General features: G+C 38.8%; 3 protein-coding genes across 3 annotated transcripts; all 3 read right to left on the bottom strand.

Annotated features, from left to right (window-relative positions):
- Positions 1-40: 40 nt before the first annotated feature.
- Positions 41-5,036, bottom strand: vps18 (VPS18 core subunit of CORVET and HOPS complexes). Its single transcript, XM_012836012.3, has 5 exons — positions 4,592-5,036; positions 4,342-4,483; positions 4,011-4,102; positions 1,379-3,249; positions 41-1,263 (listed from the first exon to the last, which is right to left on the bottom strand). The coding sequence occupies exons 1-5, from the start codon at positions 4,692-4,694 to the stop codon at positions 535-537; spliced, it is 2,937 nt and encodes a 978-aa protein (XP_012691466.1). The 5' UTR covers positions 4,695-5,036; the 3' UTR covers positions 41-534.
- Positions 5,037-7,077: 2,041 nt separating this feature from the next.
- On the bottom strand, positions 7,078-9,757 carry pigh (phosphatidylinositol glycan anchor biosynthesis, class H). Its single transcript, XM_012836013.3, has 5 exons — positions 9,539-9,757; positions 8,177-8,386; positions 7,948-8,031; positions 7,749-7,827; positions 7,078-7,638 (listed from the first exon to the last, which is right to left on the bottom strand). The coding sequence occupies exons 1-4, from the start codon at positions 9,713-9,715 to the stop codon at positions 7,756-7,758; spliced, it is 543 nt and encodes a 180-aa protein (XP_012691467.1). The 5' UTR covers positions 9,716-9,757; the 3' UTR covers positions 7,078-7,638; positions 7,749-7,755.
- A 4,105-nt stretch (positions 9,758-13,862) lies between these two features.
- cnr1 (cannabinoid receptor 1) lies at positions 13,863-18,669 on the bottom strand. Its single transcript, XM_031581957.2, has 2 exons — positions 18,278-18,669; positions 13,863-17,119 (listed from the first exon to the last, which is right to left on the bottom strand). The coding sequence occupies exon 2, from the start codon at positions 17,069-17,071 to the stop codon at positions 15,659-15,661; it is 1,413 nt and encodes a 470-aa protein (XP_031437817.1). The 5' UTR covers positions 17,072-17,119; positions 18,278-18,669; the 3' UTR covers positions 13,863-15,658.
- Positions 18,670-20,189: the final 1,520 nt, after the last annotated feature.

Raw genomic sequence — 20,189 nt, 5'->3', positions numbered from 1 at the left:
CGTTTCTTTACTGTCACTACTGCATCACTGGTCGAGGAAGTACTGTGATAATTTTTAATGAATATTAGCGAGATACGTATGAACAGAAAAGCAATCCCTGTATGGAGCTATATACTATTGTGCACATAAATCATTATTTTCATCTGTTTTGCATCACATTTCAAATATTAAATATAATGCCAGTATGAAGGGCATGATAATTAAGTAGTATATATTGTACATGAATATTACATAAGTCACATGACAAAATCATTCCAATAACTAAACAAAAAACAAGCATTGGAATTTGCTTTACAACAACTGAAAATTCTCGTTAAATCATTTCTTGGAAAACTTCAACATGGCATTCAAAACTAAATATCGGTTCCTTCCAACTAATTACCTTTTCAAATGTGATTGATTTGAGAATACATTTCCAAATAAACAAGCTGCAGAAAAATCATGAAGCAACATTCAAAAGCATTCTTTAACAAGTCATTAATTAGCTGTGTAAGATCTTTACATATGACAGATCTAGAGATGGAGGGTGCATTCTCATAACCAGGTTGACTTCTCCTCTTCAAACTTCTCAGGATCAATAAACGGCTTATCAATAGCCTTGATCATCCGCTCACCACAGTACACACACTCAGATGCAATGATATCATCAATATCAGACTTGATCTGTTCACGGCTCACATGGTTCATTCCCAAACTGACTGTATCATCTTCCTTTGGCCGATGGCGAGACTTTGTTGTTAAGGTAACACCTGCAAGCTTCTTCTGTAGCTCCTCTAGCTTGGTCTGCTCGTGTGTGTAGAGGTGCGTACTAACCTCCTGAAAGAGGCAGTCATAGTGGTACATATGGCCACACAGAAAAAGATAGAAGGGACGGTTGAGCAGAGGAAAGTCACAAGTCGCACATTTCTCCTGGGACTCGACCACACCATACTTGTTCCTCATCTCCAGGATGTCCTCTCGTATACGCTTAGCGCTCTCTGTAGCCTCCTCCATCTCCTGTTTCAGCCCTTCGATGTGCTGATTATACTCCTCCAACGAATTGCATATGGCCTCTTTAAAGTGGTCAATGGTAACAAAATCTGGAAAGAATGGCAAGATGTCCTCAATCTTCAAAAGGTCACAGCTGGAGAGGCAGTTCATAGCCTTCTTGACATCCTTCTCTTCCTGCACAACATGCCGAGCAATTTTCAGCCACAGCTTCTTCCTCAACTCTTCATCATCCTCTGGAAGGTCTGCACAGGACTTGGCCAGGTCCACATCCACCTGTATGTAGAAACAAAACAACATGTCTTACTAATGACCATCTAAATGGTAATGATTACGTGCTTCAATTAGAGAATAACAAATACAAAAAGATAAATTAACTGGCACTCCAAACCTGCAATGCTAAATCCACAGCCTCTTCGTACAGCTCCATAATCTTGTAGACAAGGACGCATGCCTGTAGATATCCATGTTCGGCACACAACCGTAGAGCATATTTCAAATCATAGTTGATTTCTGAAGCTTGTGTGCCAGCCTGCTCTAGGTACCATAAGAGTGAGTCAGGCTTATATTTTGCATATAGAGACAGTAAATAATTGTGGATGGCTTCTTCTTTTACTTCAAGCTGATATACACAGAATTCCATGTAACGAATGGTCTCATTGATCTGCTGAGTACTCCCCATCTGACTGTAGTTCACCAGAGCTGGAATGAGCTTCTTGGGATCAAGTCTGTTTCCCATTTGGATCCAGGCATCCACCACCTTCTTGGGTATGTGCTGCATTAAGACAGGAGAGAACTTGTAGAATAGCTTCTCATCACAATGTTTCGATAGAACTTCCAAAGCTGCACTGTAGTCATCATGTTGACAGTGGTGTGAGATCACTCTCTCGTAGTCTTGCATGATGACTGAAAAGTACACCATGTCATCTACATTGCCATGACTGGCCAGCAGATCATAGATAGTGTCTCGGTTGTTGTAGAAACATTCTTTGTGTTTGCTGCTGCTGAGGAAGCGCCTGAACTCATCACGAGTGTGTTGGAGGAGAGTATTCTTGCGGTCATCAGACTCGAGAAGGCCAAGTCGATTGAGGTAAAGCTCTGTCAGCCAGGTAGCAAGCAAGGTAATCTGAGTCTTCTCACTTGGCTTCAGATTGTTCAGTTTTTTCAAGAGGAACTCTTTCAGGGCTTCTTCCTGCTTTGCTTCAATAAACTTGAGCGCAATCTCCTCAAAGTAATTCTGGGTTAGAGCATAGCATTTAGCGCTCTCCAGGTAACGCTTATTCTGAAAGCAGTGATCTGCCTCTTTGGCAAGGACCATGTCCATGCACTCGGGACGTTCCCGACAGTATTCCTTGGCCAAATCAAACTTGTTCATGTTCATGTACATCTGCCAGACATCTCTTGCTTCCCTCTGGATGTGATACCGAAACACAGCCTTCTCTGTATAAATCCACACCATGCCCCCTACAGGGTCTTTGATCATCTTCTTCAAGGTGCCAAATTTATCAGGAAATACATCCTCGTGTACCACTTGTCCATTTAAGGTGCAAATGGCTTTCACTCTGTCTGGAAGGAGGAGCAGGAAATGAAACTGGGTGAGCACAATGGATATAGGCTTGTTGAAGTTGAAGTCAATATCCGGTGTGTACTCCCAAACTTGGACATCACTAAGGAGTGAGTCAGGTCTGACATAGTCCAGCTGGCCATATAACACACCATTCCCCATCATCCAGGCAAAGGCTTTGGGACATGTGCGAAGTTTGGAGGTATAAAAGGTGATTTCACTGTAGCCCATGTTGACAGGGAACTCCTGGAAACTGGGAAGAAGCTCCTGGTTTTGAGCAAAGATGGAACTAAAGCCCTGCGCCTCAGATCCCTCTGCCACCTTCCCCACAAACTGAAAGAGACGCTTCCGAGTCGTGGCAATGATGAAGTACTTGGACTCCATACCACGTTCAACCTCAAGACAACAGACAGGTGCCGGCTTCCCATCCTCCTCCAGAGAGTGGACCTGCCTGAAGTACTGATCTGGGGTAGTGTTGAATAAGCTACCCTCTGAGGCAGAGATCTCAGCTTCAAAGATAATGCCTTGGCTGGTGCCCACAAGAATGGGCCCTGTCGTCACCTCAGTTCCCAGAACTTTGTTCCAACCAACACTTTCAATTAGATGACCCCTCCACCTTGAAAGGCTTCGGATCTTCTGGGTGTTTCTATTCAGATAGACACATTCACTTGAGGTAAGGCTGATTACCAGGTGAGAACCTAAAAGAGAATAGAAGTACAATATTTTCAATTGTATTAATGAGTGGTGTAAATACACTATTATAACAAATAATTGTCAACTCGTAAACATAATTGTCAATTACTCATAGTACATACAACTCAAAGACGCAATTACACTAGGTTTGAATGTCCTACTGGAAACATCATATTCCGGGATACCTTGATACAATGGCAGTAATTAATTTGGCTTGGTCAAAATATTTCAATTTTAAAAGTTAATAATATGGGTTAGTTATGGTCCTTAAAAGTACCACATGAAACTAACTCATGCAGTAAAATTAACCAGCTCTTTGAAGCACTGTGTTTTTAGTTGAAGACTATTGAATGACTAGATTTTATACAATGAGGCTCATTAGTGCTCTGCTTCTACATACAGCATTCATTCATTCATCAAAACACAAAAAGAAAATCTGCAAGATCATATAAAATCCACAGAAGATACTTTTTAGTGTTGAGACAATTCATTCAAACTTTCAGATTCATAACCGCATCCTTTATATCATATTTTAAAATGTGTAAATCAATTAAAAATGCTTTTTAAGATTATAATCATCACATATCCCTCAATGGCAAGACTGGACATATATGTACGAGCCTGGCACCCTAAGGGCCATATAAAAAAAAAAAATCCCATACCTGGTACCATAGATTATTGTACCAACAACACAGCAGATTACTTACTGCAAAAGCATAATACATTCCTAAAGTCAAACATTACAAAATTGAGGTGTAAGCAGTACCTGTTGGGTCGAGGAAAAGTTTGTGCACTTTGCTGTCATCTTTACGGCCCAATTCTACTTGGTTCGGCTGATCTGGTTTTCCTAGATCAATTCTTAAAAACATACAACATAATATTTAGATTTTCTTCCACTTAGGGTACATGATGTGAATGTGAATTCAATGAAAGTGTGCAGGCTGTCCTATGTCTTATAGGCCTACTAAATGCCAGAAACAGGATACCATTTCAGTCTGTCTAATCAATTCGAGAACTCAGCATACTGTTATCTATCCTAATGTGCCAATGATAGGAGTGTGTGTGTGTGTGTGTGTGTGTGTGTGTGTGTGTCATACCTAAGAATGGTGTCTTTTCCCAAACTCATGCAAAGCTGGTTGCTGCATACTGCAAAATGGTTTATCTTTTCAGGAGGAGAAAAATCAATCCTTTGTTTGTTGAATATGGGTTTCTCTTCCTCCAGCCGTACATTCACAAATCCTAAGTAGCAAAACAGACACAAGTGGCGGTTATGACAGAATAATCTACAAAATTACTTCATGTACGACATATAGAGGGACATGTAACTACACCATTAGGCTATATTACCCGAGTGTGTTATCCCAATGTTCGTTGCCGACAAGCGGTTATGCAGATGAGCAGGGAGACGAACGTTCTGAGAGTCTTCATATTCATCAAGAATAGAGGCCATGTTAGCATGTGTCCGACAAATATAAATACGACGAATGTGTAATTCCTTCGTTACGATAGGAAAATAAGTGTTTGCATTGCGGAAGAAGCGGAGTTGCTAATTCAACGGCTAGCCAACTTTAAAGTCTGGGTAGTTATCCTCGATTGACTAACGAAGAGCTACAGCAAACTTTAGCAAGGAACTTCTCATCAATATACAATTACAGAAAGAAAATGTATGTGAAAGTGTTTCTTCACGATCGATCCTGAAGCAAGCTCATAGTAGGAACGCCTCACCGAGTAGGAAGACAGGACTTGTCAGGTGATCAACATATCATGTGACTCACATCAGGGACGCACAAGGGCTGCAGTCTAATAGCTGAGCTCTTTTTTGCTTAGGAAGGTTCCTAACTGATGTAAATGCCCCGGAAGTATTTTAGTGAAAGTCATGATTGAATTCTCTAAATAGTGAAGGAAAGGTACTTCAGTGCTTCCTTTCGTATCTCCTTTAGCATAGGGCAGTGGAGCAAGATTGAAACAGCCGACCAAATTTCACCATCACCACAGCACATGCACTGGGCGTTTAAACTGCTTATTTAAAAGATCTACTGCTACAGCCTATTCTTCATTGTGTTTTGCCTATGCATTTCTCTTTTATGCTGTAGGCTACTGTAATCATCTACACATTTCTGCACTTCATTATGTCTGTAGCATTCCAGATAGCAAAAAGACTCTGGGACAGATCCGCATAATGGAACTGCGAAAGATCAATTTCAGAATGGTCCTCCACATTTCAAATGCCTCGTCATAGCATACTGAAGTCCAACTACTACTATCCCTGCAGCTGGGTCACACAAAACTATAATGCACTGTTCAAATAACCCAACAAATTTAAGCAATAGCTTCATCTCAGCCTTAACGTAGACAAAAGCAGCCAGTATTGTATAGTACACCCCCAATTACTTCATTTGTTCCATTTCAATTATTTGTCCCACTATCTGCTCAGATCCGTATTAGCCTACAGATTTGGACCAAATCAGCATGCCATCTTCTAAACACATCTCCTGAGGCTTTCGATTGAGTGGTGGAAAACCAATCTGGACCAAATCTGTGCACCGGCGGAGCAACAGACGTTGTGGGGAGATTTAGGACTAAAGAGGCCAGGTGCTAAGAACACAAACCCACCTAAGGAGGAAAGAAACATCTTGAAGTGTTTGTTGTCACTGAATCTCTATGTGAGGACATTTAAAAGATCTAAACAAAGCACTGAGGTGACACATGGGTATTTTTCTGGCTTGCAAGCCATCAGCTCACCGAACATCATGGCAAAGCCTGTAGCCTGCATTTGATCTCCAGCTCTGTTCTGTTAAGTAATATCTGATACAGAATCCAAAAACCAATCCAAGTGGTGTTGGTGGTACAGTGGTACTCTGCATGATGCCTGTGTAAGTCGCTTTGGATGAAAATGTCTGCCCTTGACCATCATCATGAGTATTGAAGGTGTCCATAAAACCTTGATAGTGTTGGGACGACCTATGCCTACTCCAGGCTTGAGACCTGGCATGCCTAGACTTGATAACACCCTCTGATCAGAATCCTGTCATGAAACTCACATCTTGCAAACGGTATTGCTTAACGTTGTTCCACAACCTGACCTCCTTGTCTCAATGTTTTCTGACCATGGTGATAAATACTATAAATATAATAAACTTTTAGTAGAATAAAAACAGTATAATTAATTATGCTAGTTAACTCCTTCCTTTAACAATACACAGTTGACAAGAAAAAAGTATTATTATTGTTACATATAACATATGCAGTATCAAAACTGATTCCAGATCAGCATAAGCTGGCTGTCACTGATTGCTGGCCAGTTAAAACTACATTAGTCTGTGTAGCCCTAGCTATAGCCTTCCACTGAAATAAGTTGTCAGCAATACTGTACTGTCTGCATGCAATACACATGTGCACATATCCAAAACAAGCTGATCTCCCACCAGCTCGACAAGCCCAACTGTTCATCAGTGAGAGCCGTCACATCAGGAGAGAAAGGAGAGTACACTCACACCATTGGAAGGAGAGTACACTCACATCATTGGAAGGAGAGTACACTCACACCATTGGAGTAAACAAGCTGCTTGGCAAGCTTGCTTGACTTCCATTCCAGAGTCATTGGTTGTGTTAGAGTTCAATTTAGGCTGATTTGATGGTCAATATGAACTGCCAGTCTCAGGGAGGCGTTGGAGAAGACAGCAGTCAAGCCTAGACAGTTTCTCCTTCCAGTTGTAGTTTGCTGTGACTAATGTGAGATCTCACGGATTTGTGTTCCTTATTGTTGTTTACAGTGGATACAGTTGAAATTGAATGAAATAAATTGAATATAATGAACATGATGACTCACAAAATTAATTAAAGTGTTCATTTATTAAAACATTGTTGAGATACATTCAACAGCTCAGCATTGCAGATCACATAAATTCAGTGTTGAGTGTTTTCTGCACATTTTTTATCATCAGCCTACACTACAACATAAAATAAGAGTGCTAAAATATTTTCAGTATAACTGATTACTCATTTTTCAGAGGAACAGCAGTTAAGGTAGGCTACCAAGAGACAAGTACCAAGTACCACTACAAGTGCCAACTGATGTCACTTTCTAAAGTTTCTTTCTATTTCAAATATATTGGTGGAGTCAACATATCTGGATAATACAATTCAAGACATGTTAACCAAATTTTAAAATGTAGATTATAGTGTAATACTTTCAAAGGAACTATAAATAAAATTAATTCATTCATCAACTCATTTTGGTCCAAACAAAGAAACAAACGTTTTAAAACAAAATTAGAGATTGTATGCATTTGACACTCCCTTTAATAATACAATTATACAAATACAATGAAAACTTGTTATTCTTCGTACGCATATAACGGCATTAAGGCATCAGAATGGGGATTCGGATGAATCTGAAAAACAACAAAAAAAGGAATAATTTCTTCTGATAAGATCCATTCAATTCTACATGATAGCCTGTATGAATGGAGGTATTTGTATGCTGTCTGCAGCCATGATTTACCTTGTCATCAGTTTTGTAACAGTACTTCCTGACAGGCTTTATATACTTGTTCTAAGCAATTCAACCTCGGCTTGGAACTCTGGAGAAGCATTAAATACAAATTTCTCAGAAAGATAATAGCATGCCAAGAAATATATATAATAGAACACATTATATACAGGAATATAGTTATTAAAGATACATTAATATGCCTACATACCTGAAAAAGGGGAACTACACTGGATATCATTTCAGGATCTGAGGGGTTCTTCACAAGAATGCAGAGGTAGTATATGACCCTGTGCTGAAATGAGAGCAACAGCAGGGGTGTGGTCATAAAAGATGCTACAGGTCAAGTGAAAAAGTTAGCTAAGGGAAGTGTAATTTCAATGCATTATTAAGTCAGGATAAAGTATTTCAGTATAAAAAGCTCATTGGTATACACTTACCATGTAAACAGCCTCATTGATAACAATGTCTTTAATTTTGCTCATTTCGATGAAAGTAGTACATTCTCTCCCTGAGGCAAAGGATGATGACACCTGAACACCCAGGGACCTAATGATCAGTAGCGTTTCACGGTCCACCTTTACAAAATGAATGCCGATCACCATGCTGACCAGTGTCACAATGATGGCACTGGAGAGGACAACAGTGTTCTGAAATAAGAACAAAATTATACCATTAAAGCAGCAGTAAGGTGTTTGGTCTAAAACTAGCAAGCTAACAGGTACCACATTATCTACCCAGCAGTTGCGTTATTTAACCGTTTCATTATTTGAGCTGAATCAAGTAAAATAAAAAACAGTCTTTACTCTTCCAACCGTCCTGCTCCGCAGTTTTCAAGTTTCAACATGCACTGGAAAACGGGCGATTTCAGAGTGAAATAAAGGTTTGCATCTATACTTTTAGCATTTTTCACATCGTTCAAGAACTCTATTTAATTGACTTATTTTGATATACATCGCCCAGCCATACAAACCTTTCACCAACATTTTGGATGCTGCCTTGAAGTTAAGATATACGAAGTACTGTTGGGCCAGATGTTGGGTCGGAGTTAATGAAATGGCGTTTTGCAAAGGCCATTTAGTACAATAGTACAATACTACTAAATGTAGTGGCAGAACCTGAAGCAGGGAAAGTAACTTTAACATATTGAAGTAAGCTACTTCTGAATGGAGGACTAACATGGTGCTGATCAGCTAGCGAAAACGGCCGTCTGATGTTTTGAAGGGGTTCACGCAATTATCGATTTCACGTAGGCCTACTTTTTCACACCAAGGTCATTTACTGTTGGATATTTTGGTCAATACATGTACTGTGGCAATGCAGCAAACTGAAGGCTTCTCTTTGGCGTCTAGCCGTTTATTAAAGCACACACAAGCATTCACAGGACAGATAAAGAAGGTAGGGTAGGCAGACAGTATTATACTCGGACACGACACACTAGGTAGGGGTGGCAAATACGCTAACAACAAAGAATCACATTCTCTCAATTACGCATGGTACATTGACTCAAAACAAGATAACAGACATACCCACACTTTAAATTAAGTCGTAACATTAATAGCTGGAGAATCTACCGCCTACCAAGCTACCACATATCTAGGTTATTTTACCAGAGATCAAGTGGGAAATTTAATTTCGCCGACAGTCCAGTTCAGGATCAAATATTGCAACATTATCTAACTCCACCAGCAGGTAGTAAAACAGACAGTATTATTCTACTAGCATCTAATCCAAAATCCACAGCTATCAAAATGAACAGAATAGGTATTAGTACAAATCACTGGCAGTCAGAGCATCCTTACTTCAGTTATGAAGAACACTGCGTATGCAAGCAACCATACAATGCAGGTGTAGATCAAAATAGTGCGCAGGGATAACTTTGCATTGCTAATAGTGAATTCTCGGCAGAAGTCCTTATGTGACTCAGAATCAAAAGTAATCGGTTTTCCGTTCACATCGGTATACTGGTTGACAGCCATTTTCACCAGTCCTTCTCACTGACATGACACGGATGTAAAATAAAGATACTCTTATGGTCCAAAACAGAAATGGCTTAATACATCTTCGCCCCCTATTGGGCGGAGGTTGAAAGTAGGCCTAGCCTGCGATTCTCAACCTGCTCATGGAGCCCCCACTTCTCTACTAGTTTAGTCATGAATAATACATTAGCACCTGTCGCAACATACTTCATACTTCTTGTCAGCCATGTTGTTGCGTTTTGCAGCAGTGGGTACAGACAGCGTATGTTGCACTGTATAGGAGGCTCTTTACTGATCCCAGGTACAACATGCAGCGCGTTTTGAGGATGTCACCTGCCAGTTGTGCACTGTTGTTGTATCCTGCTACCCTTACTATCTTTGTATAACTAAAATTCTCATGCACCATGTCAGCCAACCATAACTCCTCATAACTCAACAGAACTAAGCACAAAATTCCCACACAGCATGCCGGGCAGCCTCTCCCTCTCCCTCTCCCTCTTTATCTCCTCCTATATCACATTTAGCTATGGCATTAATACTGCTAAAATGGCCATATTACCTACTGTTAATTGATATCTTTATCTGTTTATGAAATTGATGTTTACTTGCCAAATTCTCTCTCTCTTATAGCACAACCTTTGCCTACTAATGCCGATGGCTGTGAAAATATCCTTCCTTATCACCATAACCACTAAGTACTTCTACACATATTAGGCAGCCGATCTCTGACCGCTCACTTTCTCTCTTTTCTTTCCCATGCCTACCCATCCCCACCACACTGTCATGCATTCATTCTACTCCGCTCATGATACATCTACATACTCTGTGCCAGCCTATTTACCCATAATGTAGATAATTGCCACAATCGACATCGTTTTATGATTCATTGCTCTATTTACCCTTGTAATAGAAACCTTTAGAGCACACTGCATACCCATTAAGCTAGTCTACCATACTTGAATGCTCTCTCCCCATCTTATCCACGATCAATTTGGTATGTATCATGTATAATGACTCTGGAACAAGCTCCCGGAGAACATTAGGGCCTTAGATTCCCTCACTGCTTTTAAATCTCACCTCAAAACCCATTTATTTATCTCTGCCTTCACCTAAAGTCCTGGTCTTTGTTTTAGTTTCTTTTCTGTGTTGTTTTTAGAATGCATTGTTTCAATTGCTCTGTCCAAAATTACTCTGTTTTTAATACATATTATTCGATCTCATTATAATCTTATTAATTATTTTAAATTCATTTATTATCTTTTTTGGTATATTATATTATCCTATTTTCTGCACTTCATTAGCACTTCTATTACTTTGTATTATTGTTGTTGTGACTGTGTTAAGCACCTTGAGATTTCTTTGTATTTTAAAGTGTGCTATACAAATAAAATCCATTATTATTATTATTTATTATTATTATTATTATAATGTATACCTTCAAATGATCATGCTCAGTGACTAATGCATGGGCGTAGACATCGTACACTCATTTCAAACGTGAAGCAACCAGAAGGAACAACACAGAACAGATTTAACCAAATATGGATGGGTTCTGGTCAAACTTTACTGTGCATGCTCTGGTTCCAAAAAGCACTTACTGCACAGAATCTGGCTCTAATTTCAACATATGGCAGCTATCACTTCGACGAATGTTACCTTCATTTCTATGTAACAGAAGGACATGACACCAAAATGTCCTTGCTTCTTCCAGTGATTGATCATACTTCTACCATGATATTCTACTGGTTGTTCATTTCCATTGGATTAGATTTAGCAGTATCTTAACTTTGGCAATCACATCTGTTCCTTTAGCATATCCTCTTCTATTCAGTATTCTGTGCATTGTTCTAGGGTACCCTATTTTTCAAGTAACGCAAAAGCCGACCAAATATATTACCAACTTGAAAGCTGTAACATAAGCTTTTTAAAACAATTTAAATGCTGGGAATATTTGCAGCATAAATGTTCTCGAAACAAAAAGATTCATAATGAGGGTGTTAGACTGGAATACAGGCTCAATGGTAATTATGGATGATGTTGCTCTTCTTATATATCTCAGCCGAAGACTGCTAAAATAAAGTAATACGGTAATATATCACTGTACCACTGATATAAAATGTGTATTCTTATTTCTTATGTCAACATTAACGAAGGTCCGTGATATGAAATCATTGAAATCAGTACTTTGGTGTGGATAATGCAAGAGCTCCCCGCTTCAAAGGAATCACCTCACCCAAAGCACCTGATGTGTATTGGATTTCTCCAGCAAGGGACAGGAAAACTTGTATTTTAGGTTTGCTAGTGAAATTATGGAATGTAAGTCCATTCACAGAAACTCCAAGTATTTTTGTCATGTATGATTATATTTGATAGTTTAATTGAGCTAGTGGGATTTTGTTCAGATATTTGTAATACATATAACATGATCAAATAGAAATAACCTGGTGACACATTGTACTCGAATCATACTTCAAATTGGATTTACACAGCAAGCTGGAGCATCAACAGAAGTATATGCCCATCTTGGCACAACACTCGCATTCCTTCCCATTTGAAGAAAGTTAATTTATGATATATATGATAAATTACGTATGGTATATACAATAGCAGGGTGTTAACACACATAATTATGCCTCCTTTCACATACAGAAACATAGAAAAAATGAATGACATACATATAAAACAAATGTATGTTCACATGTAGCAAACACACGTTTTTATTCTGTGCCTTTATTCTGTTTGGTGTTGTTAGCACCCTGTTGAGCCACAGACAGACAGATGCTCCATAGGAACACATTCATACAATGTAAAATATGTCTGTGCATATTACAAAGTATCAGAAAGATTATTACTCAATACGAAAACTATTTATTATAAACGTCAGGTTTGTGAAAAAACACATGTAAAAGTTATTTCACATTGAACCTTCAGGTTTAAATAAGAACATTTCATATTTGTCTATGTGGTTATAACTTCTACGTATTAAATATACATTGCAGTGCTGGAACCTTATTCTGAAATACAACAGTTTGCCTTATTAGGGATATAAATAGGCTACATCATTTTAATTTGTAATGAAATATTGTCACAAGTACACAAGGAATTAATGTATTAAGTACAAATAAATGTGTTTCAAGTTGAAATGTCTTGAAGTCAACTAATAGTCATTCTCAAAACGTTTCCACTATAGGTTCCCGCATAATCTCCTATATTTTAAATGCATTAGTACAGTACCTCTTTGATATATATGCTATATATATATGAACAACCTTGAATGTTGAGAGCATTATGCCATTTTAGTATGAAAAGTATATGCAAGCTATTTACCATAATATTTTTTACCATAGAAGTATCTTACATGACAAGTATATGATAAGTGTGTTTTAAACAGACTTTTTCATATGGGTAACTTCGAACAGAGGAATCAGTAAAGCAATCTGTGGTGATCATTTTAACAACAAGCTGTTCACATGAGTGGTAGTCCTAAAATGCAGCTGCAATCCAGGACAACAGCAGCCACTGTAGGTCATAGTACTGGTCAAGAAAAGGTGAGCTACATTTGTGGAGCACATTTTATTATGCCAAACTTATTAAAATAGGTCCACAGATTGTCAGCCTGTAAACTAAAGAGGTTCATCCGTTATCAAATGAAATTGTCACAAACAGTAGCCAGTTCTCCAATGTGAACATCATTGGGCCTGCCGAACTGAACTGAAGGCTAGTTTCCTCCATTTATTGAATTACTACGAACTAATTAGGCCTATATCTAGTATGTCAATATATATAAGTCAGTGATACATAAGTGTGATAGTGAATGATAATAACCACCTCACAATCATAAAACATTTAATCTGCATTCTGTACTTTTAAGCTATATTCTGTGTTCAAACCTAGATCTGTGAAGAACGTTGATTACACCACTGAGTAGTATGAGTGCGAATGCAAATATGACTGGAGAAGATAATGATCTCACCTCAAAACTCCTTACCAGGTTCTGAGAGTGCTAATAATTGTGGCAAATCTATATATTTTGTTTTAAGAAAGCTAATATATAGCACTCTTCAATCGTTATTTTTACTGATCATTTCTTAGCCACACATACAGTACTTGATGTTTCTGCATAAGAAGGCGTGCAAAGTGTTCATGATCATTTGCAGTGACTTTATTCAAAGCTTGGATACAAACTACAGAACAAATGCATAAAACACAAGTGCTCAGTGATTGACATTTTCTTCTAACAGACTGTTCAAATACTATAGTACAAAAGCCACAATTTATGATTCATCTCCAATATTGAACAATAGTACAGCCAGTAAGTAGGCAGTCGTCTGATGTTTACACCACATTAAATGTTTACAGATCAGTTAGAGTAGGCAAATTCTATTTACTACACAATTTTAAATATTAAAAAGACAAAAAACATTATGCCATCTTGAACAAAGAAACCTGTCATGTTTACAACATAGAATGACCCTGTTCACATTGTGCAAGAAGCCCTGAAGCCCAGCTGCAGGGGGATCTTAGTGTTTTGAGTAAAGAGAACAACAGGAAATATCAAGACATCACTAAGAACACTTAATCCTACACACATCAAAGTTATCACAAACACTGTTTAGTTAACAGAGTTTTTCATTTTCTCTTGTACTGTTTTGTCAGTGTAGTACATTAGTGTGACCAGCGCACTGCAGGTTTTATTTGTAGCAGAGCATAGATTGATGTGCTAAACTATTTCTAATGAATTAAACACAACAGTATACTTGTATTAATCGTATCTAGAACATTTATCAGTATTGTACAGCTGCGTTATATGTCAACTGACGAGGTCTGACCGTTCAAATGAACAGTGACATCCTTGACGCCTCTGTTTCTGAAAAAGCAATGTTGACTGCACACTGCAATATCTTAAGTACACAATAATGTTGGTATACAGTTGTCACTGTAGGTCAGTATTCAGTCATTCATACATTTAGAATATTTACATATATAGCTTAGTATAACTGATTGTTTTTATCTTTCAGAAGATAACCATCTTCTTCTTTAGCAATACAGTTAGTGTGTGCTTAAATGGCCTTTTGAAAGAGAACATAGTTTTAGAGTATATTTGAAGGTTGTATACGATATATCTTGTCACACATCTTAAATTATGAAAACAATCTGAAATTGTCAGCATAGCAGTCACATAACAGACAAATGCTGGGGTTTGCTTACCTTAAACTCTAGGTGTCACTCTAGAGCTATACAACCGCATTTGTGCTGTGCACTATACAAGATGAGGTTTGTCTGAAAATAAATGTGCTTATTAAGTCCGGTTTTGGTCCATGCTGACGGTGTATGAATTTAAAGTATAACAGAAAACATAAGTATGTTGATGAAGTGCTTTTACAATCTACTCAAATATACATGATTCAACACTGTTATTCAATACACAATAATACCACACGGCCAATTACATCCAATTCAAATGGATATTTAAAGTAAAGTTATACTTCTGTTTAAGTGCAAGACAGACATTTGGTCAGAAAAGCTTGGCTATATTTCATGATGTATGAGATACTATAGAATTCAGGATTACATGAAAAATGTTACGTAATTACATATCAACATAGTTCTCTCACTGAGATTATTTAACATAATATTCAGTAGCCCCTTATCCCCATGATAGAAGAAATCACTGTTCAAGAACCTGATTTGAATGTAGAAAAATACAATTCATGAATGCAAGGGCAATATTTGCTAACATAGTAACACACATATAGTAGGCTAAGGTTTAATGAAAAACAACAAGAAGTTATGAATTGCTGAAATGTTGTTGCTGATTGATTTAGTCTTCATGATTCCATGTTGTAATAGACCTCACTTTAAAGACCAAAAGCTCCTCTCTTTTTAAGATTGATGAGTGCATGGTGCTAAGAATACGGTAGAATAACACGGGCGGTTACAAAATCACACAGCCTCTGCAGACGTCTCTGTGGAGACAGACATGGTGACTTTGGCTATCTTCACAGTGGTCTTCACACAGCTCTCTGCAGCTCGATTGGCAGCAATATGGGCATGTCTACTCTGGTAGTCGGACTCCAGACTGTTATCTAGGTGGTGAGAGCTGCCTCTGCATACTTGACAGGTAGTGAGGAAAGCACGCCGCAGATCCTTGCTCCGGAGGGCATAGATGATCGGGTTGACTGTGGAATTGAGCAGGCAGAGCATGCTACAGAAAGCAAATATTGTTTTGACGGCATCATCCATTTTCCAGAAGAGGTCATAGACCATAATGGCCAGCACAGGGCCCCAGCAAATGACCAGCGCTACTAGGATGAGCACCAGTGTCTTAGCCAAGCGAATGTCCATGCGGGTTTGCTCCGGGCGAGTGGACTGCACTTTAGTTCCGTCAGCTGAATACACTACCAGGCTCTTCTGAGAGGTCCGGCTCAGCATGCGTATAGCATGGTGGTGTGCCCTCCACAGGATGTACATGTAGGCATAAAAAATAAAAAGCACCAACACACTGGTCACCCCAATCCAAAACATAAGGTAGTTCTCGTCAATCAGTGGGAAGATGTCTGAACAGACAGATTTGAGACGCTTGCAGTTCCAGCCCAGCAGAGGAAGCACTGCAATGATAATGGAGATTGCCCACATCATGCAGAAGGCGACCACAGCCTTGTTGCGGGTCACAATGCGGCGGTAGGCCAGTGGCCGGTGGATGGAAATGTACCGGTCTATGGCTGTCAGAAACAAGCTTCCAACTGAGGCTGTGAATGAGGCAATCACCCCACCTAGCTTGAAGAGAAAAACATTTGGGCTGTCCTTACGGTGAAAAACATGAAAGTCTAAAAAGCTGTAGACAAAGATGACACTACCTAGTAGGTCTGCCACAGCCAGACTGCCGATGAAGTGGTAGGAGGGCCTGCACCGCAGGGTGCGAGACTGCAGGATTACACATAAAACAACTATGTTCTCCAACACGGTGAAGGTTCCCAGGGTAAGGGACATGACAGCCACTGCCAGCTGTTGGCTAGGTGTCAAGATCATGAAGCACTCCATGTCCATGAAGTTCTCTCCACATTCAATAGTGCTCCCCTCACCCGCCATCGAGCTCTTGTTACCAAAGAGGTCGGTGGAGTTTGTGGGGTAAAAGGACAAACTTTTAAGGATGAGTTCCTCATTTGGTGCCACTTTGTCTGGGAAGGAGTTGCTGCGGAATGCCGACAGCGGTTTCTGCAGGGAAAATCCACCCTTGGTGAGGTCGACATCAGTGGTTGGGTCATCATAGATGGCATCGTTAGAGCCAAGGTATTGCAGCCCAGAGGTAATTGTCCTGAAAGTGGTGTCTGCCACGCCATCCAGTACAGACCTCATAACTGAAGCGGAAAGGGGAAAAAATGGCCTGGATGCTTCAGTAAAAACCTAGAAAATGATTAGAGAATGTTTGTAGAGACATCGAAACCTTACCGTCTGACTGAAATTACATTAAAATGGCACAATCTGTAAGTATTGGTACATTGAACACATAATTATCATATTGCCAAGCAATACCTCTTCCCACAACAATTAGACACACTATCAAACTCAAAAACACGTTTGGTCATAATCATAGCTGTGATTATGTACTACCAAACACCTGCTTGTAGCAGAGAACACTGACACATACTTGTTTTTTTTACAAAGATCTCACAATCATTTGATTCATTGAAATTTAGAAGTGTGACTATTTTCTCCATAGACCAGCAGAGGTCGCAGAAACAATCGCTGGACAATTACCCTGTTTCTCGCAATTTAATATACTTAATAGACCATGGCTATGTTGGAAACATACACCTAGACATTACAACCTACCACTGTGACTGATTAGTCTATACATGGAACATTCACTAGGATATGATCCCAATTACTGTAACCAAAGTTGTACCAAATTATTTCAATTGCATTCTATTAAAATAGCCAGTTCATGTTAAAATAATCAGCTGATACAACCGCTGGATGTTCATCGTAAAACTAACTAGGCTACCCTTCTCCATGCTTTTAATGTAAAGTAATTCAAAGTGCTAAATATCGTTAATAAACTCTTTTTATTTTCACAGACATTTCCATGTTTTCCTTTTTTAAGTTATGAAAAACTTCATTCTTTTTTACAGTCGGCTAGTGACATTTCTCTTGGTCCATCACTGCTGCCGAGGGCTGAGGAAAGCTGTTTCAACATGAACATTGAGAAACTACCAATCGCGCCATTGGAGTCCCCTAAGGCTAATAGTGATGTTTTTTTTTGTGTTATCTTGCAATACTTTTGCATTTACCTGCCAATATGTCTGTGTTAACTTGCAATACCTTTGTATTCTAGAGGTAATGCAAAAGTATTACGAGGGAATGCAAAAGTATTGTGAGGTAACACAACATTGCGTGGGAACCCAAAAGTGTTGAAATGAAATGCAAAAATATTGCGAGGTATTGCAAAAGTATTCCGAGGTAACACAAAAGCAGCTCAGAAAACAATCACCACCATGACCCTTAGGGGGGCTCCGTACTTTAGTGACATATTAAATACACGTAAATATATATAAAATGTACCTTTACATAGTTCCCCGTGTGGTATAGTCGTCATCAACAGTATCCAGAAATAAAGAATCCCACAGACATACACAGTCTGTTGAATATTAGTCTTCTACTGCTCTTAATACCACTATCAACTAAATGCAAGATACGTCAAATTTAAATTGAACATTCACTTTTTAGCTAGTATGATTTGCCCTGAAATAAGACTCAAAATGTCACGTTCTATCTTGTGTTTGCACCCTAGTGTGGGAATGATTTCCTGCTGCAGGCGATGTCTGAGGTCTGCTGGAGTGTGCATATTTATGGAGCGTCGTTAAAACGGAGTAAATCACGTGCTTCGGAGCGTTCTCTAGCTCCACTGGCAAAACCAACCGAGGCTGAAGTGAGAAATAAAGGGAGCGCGCGACACAATGATGGAAGAAACTCATAGCTACACCCCCAAAACAGTAGCCTCACGCTGACATTTCAGACAAAGAGGCAGCTGCAGAGCTTGACAATTGTCTGTGATGGGCCTTTAAGTCCATTACAAAAACCAAGACACAAAATACACAAAAAAGAAATTAAGCTTAGTCTGCTTTATTTATGGACATATTGCTTAAGACATTTGTAACAATCGTTCTGATATGATGTGTGCTCGGTGCTATTCCTCTTCAGCCTTCTGTACTACCTCCCAGACTAGTTGGATTTCATTTACAGAGCAGCCTGCTCTATTGACCAATTTGGTGTGACATTACACAATGACCCGTCTTGAATGTTCTCCATATTTGGATCATTTTCTTTTTTTTTACTTCAATAACAATTAGCTTTTATTCATACAATTTCATCAGATAAAAATAATTGTCAAAACAGGAACTTGATCGTGATATTCTGGTTCCATAACATATTTTTGACAACATATACTTCATACACTTCATACATATACTTACACTATCCAAAACCACAACCTAATCAGAATTTTACTTGTTTCACTGTCAACCATTTATATCTTAAAAGCTGTCTTGCCTGTGCTTATTAACACTTCAAAAACACAACCTCTAACAAACCTCTTATCACTATCAATCTTGTTACCCCTAAGGTCTGAGGAGGGTGTTAATTTTATCCCCCTAGTTACATTGTTTTTGCTCACATTTACTATATATAGAGTCCATTCATGTTCAGGCATATAGCATGCAAGGAATAGTAATGTAATTTAACTATAAAATTTCAGGTGAAAAATATAATTATGTAAAAGATGTTTAAATCTGACACTTTGGGCTGCTTCATAGAAACGAGAGAGAAAGAAAATGAGATGAAACTAGTCACTGCATCAGACACACCCTTGGATGTACTTTCATATCAGCTGCATTAGCGTAAGTAAACTAGAGTTATGTTCAGACTGCTGTCATGATGTGTTTCTATGCAGTCCAATTAAAGTAATGTTTTAATAACATTAATCAGTTATGAGCATGAAGGTTCTTCTACAATATGGAGCCTTTTGTCAGTATGCATCTGTGAGGATAGCAACCCATACTGCAGTCTAAGATGCAGGAGATATAAATAATTTAGGAATTAAAGAGGCTACAGCTGCCTGCAGGTCAGGATTGGGATGAAAAAAAAACAACCATTATGAGATATTACAGTTAAACTCCCCCAGAGGTTTACAACTGGGACTCTTTCAAGGCATATCTGCATTATCTGTGTTTGATCACATCACAGTATTTCAGTATAGTGTATGGATTTCATTTCACTGGGAAAGATATAAGACCAACATTTAAAAATGAAATCCTTCTCTTGCACAAGTGGATTGATATAAGCACTGCAGCCATTTTGATCCGTGAATCAAAAGGTGACTCATCATCCAAACACAAAAAGCTGCCATCTGGGCATCATTTTTGGTACATGTTGTTCTGATGAGGATGCTGCAGTTAGACTGGAGGGGGCTTATAGG

This window comes from Clupea harengus, chromosome 15, assembly GCF_900700415.2.
Source record: "Clupea harengus chromosome 15, Ch_v2.0.2, whole genome shotgun sequence".
NCBI classification, from domain to species: Eukaryota; Metazoa; Chordata; class Actinopteri; order Clupeiformes; family Clupeidae; genus Clupea; species Clupea harengus.
Note: the sequence above shows the minus strand (reverse complement) of the source record. Positions and strands in the feature narration are given on the sequence as shown.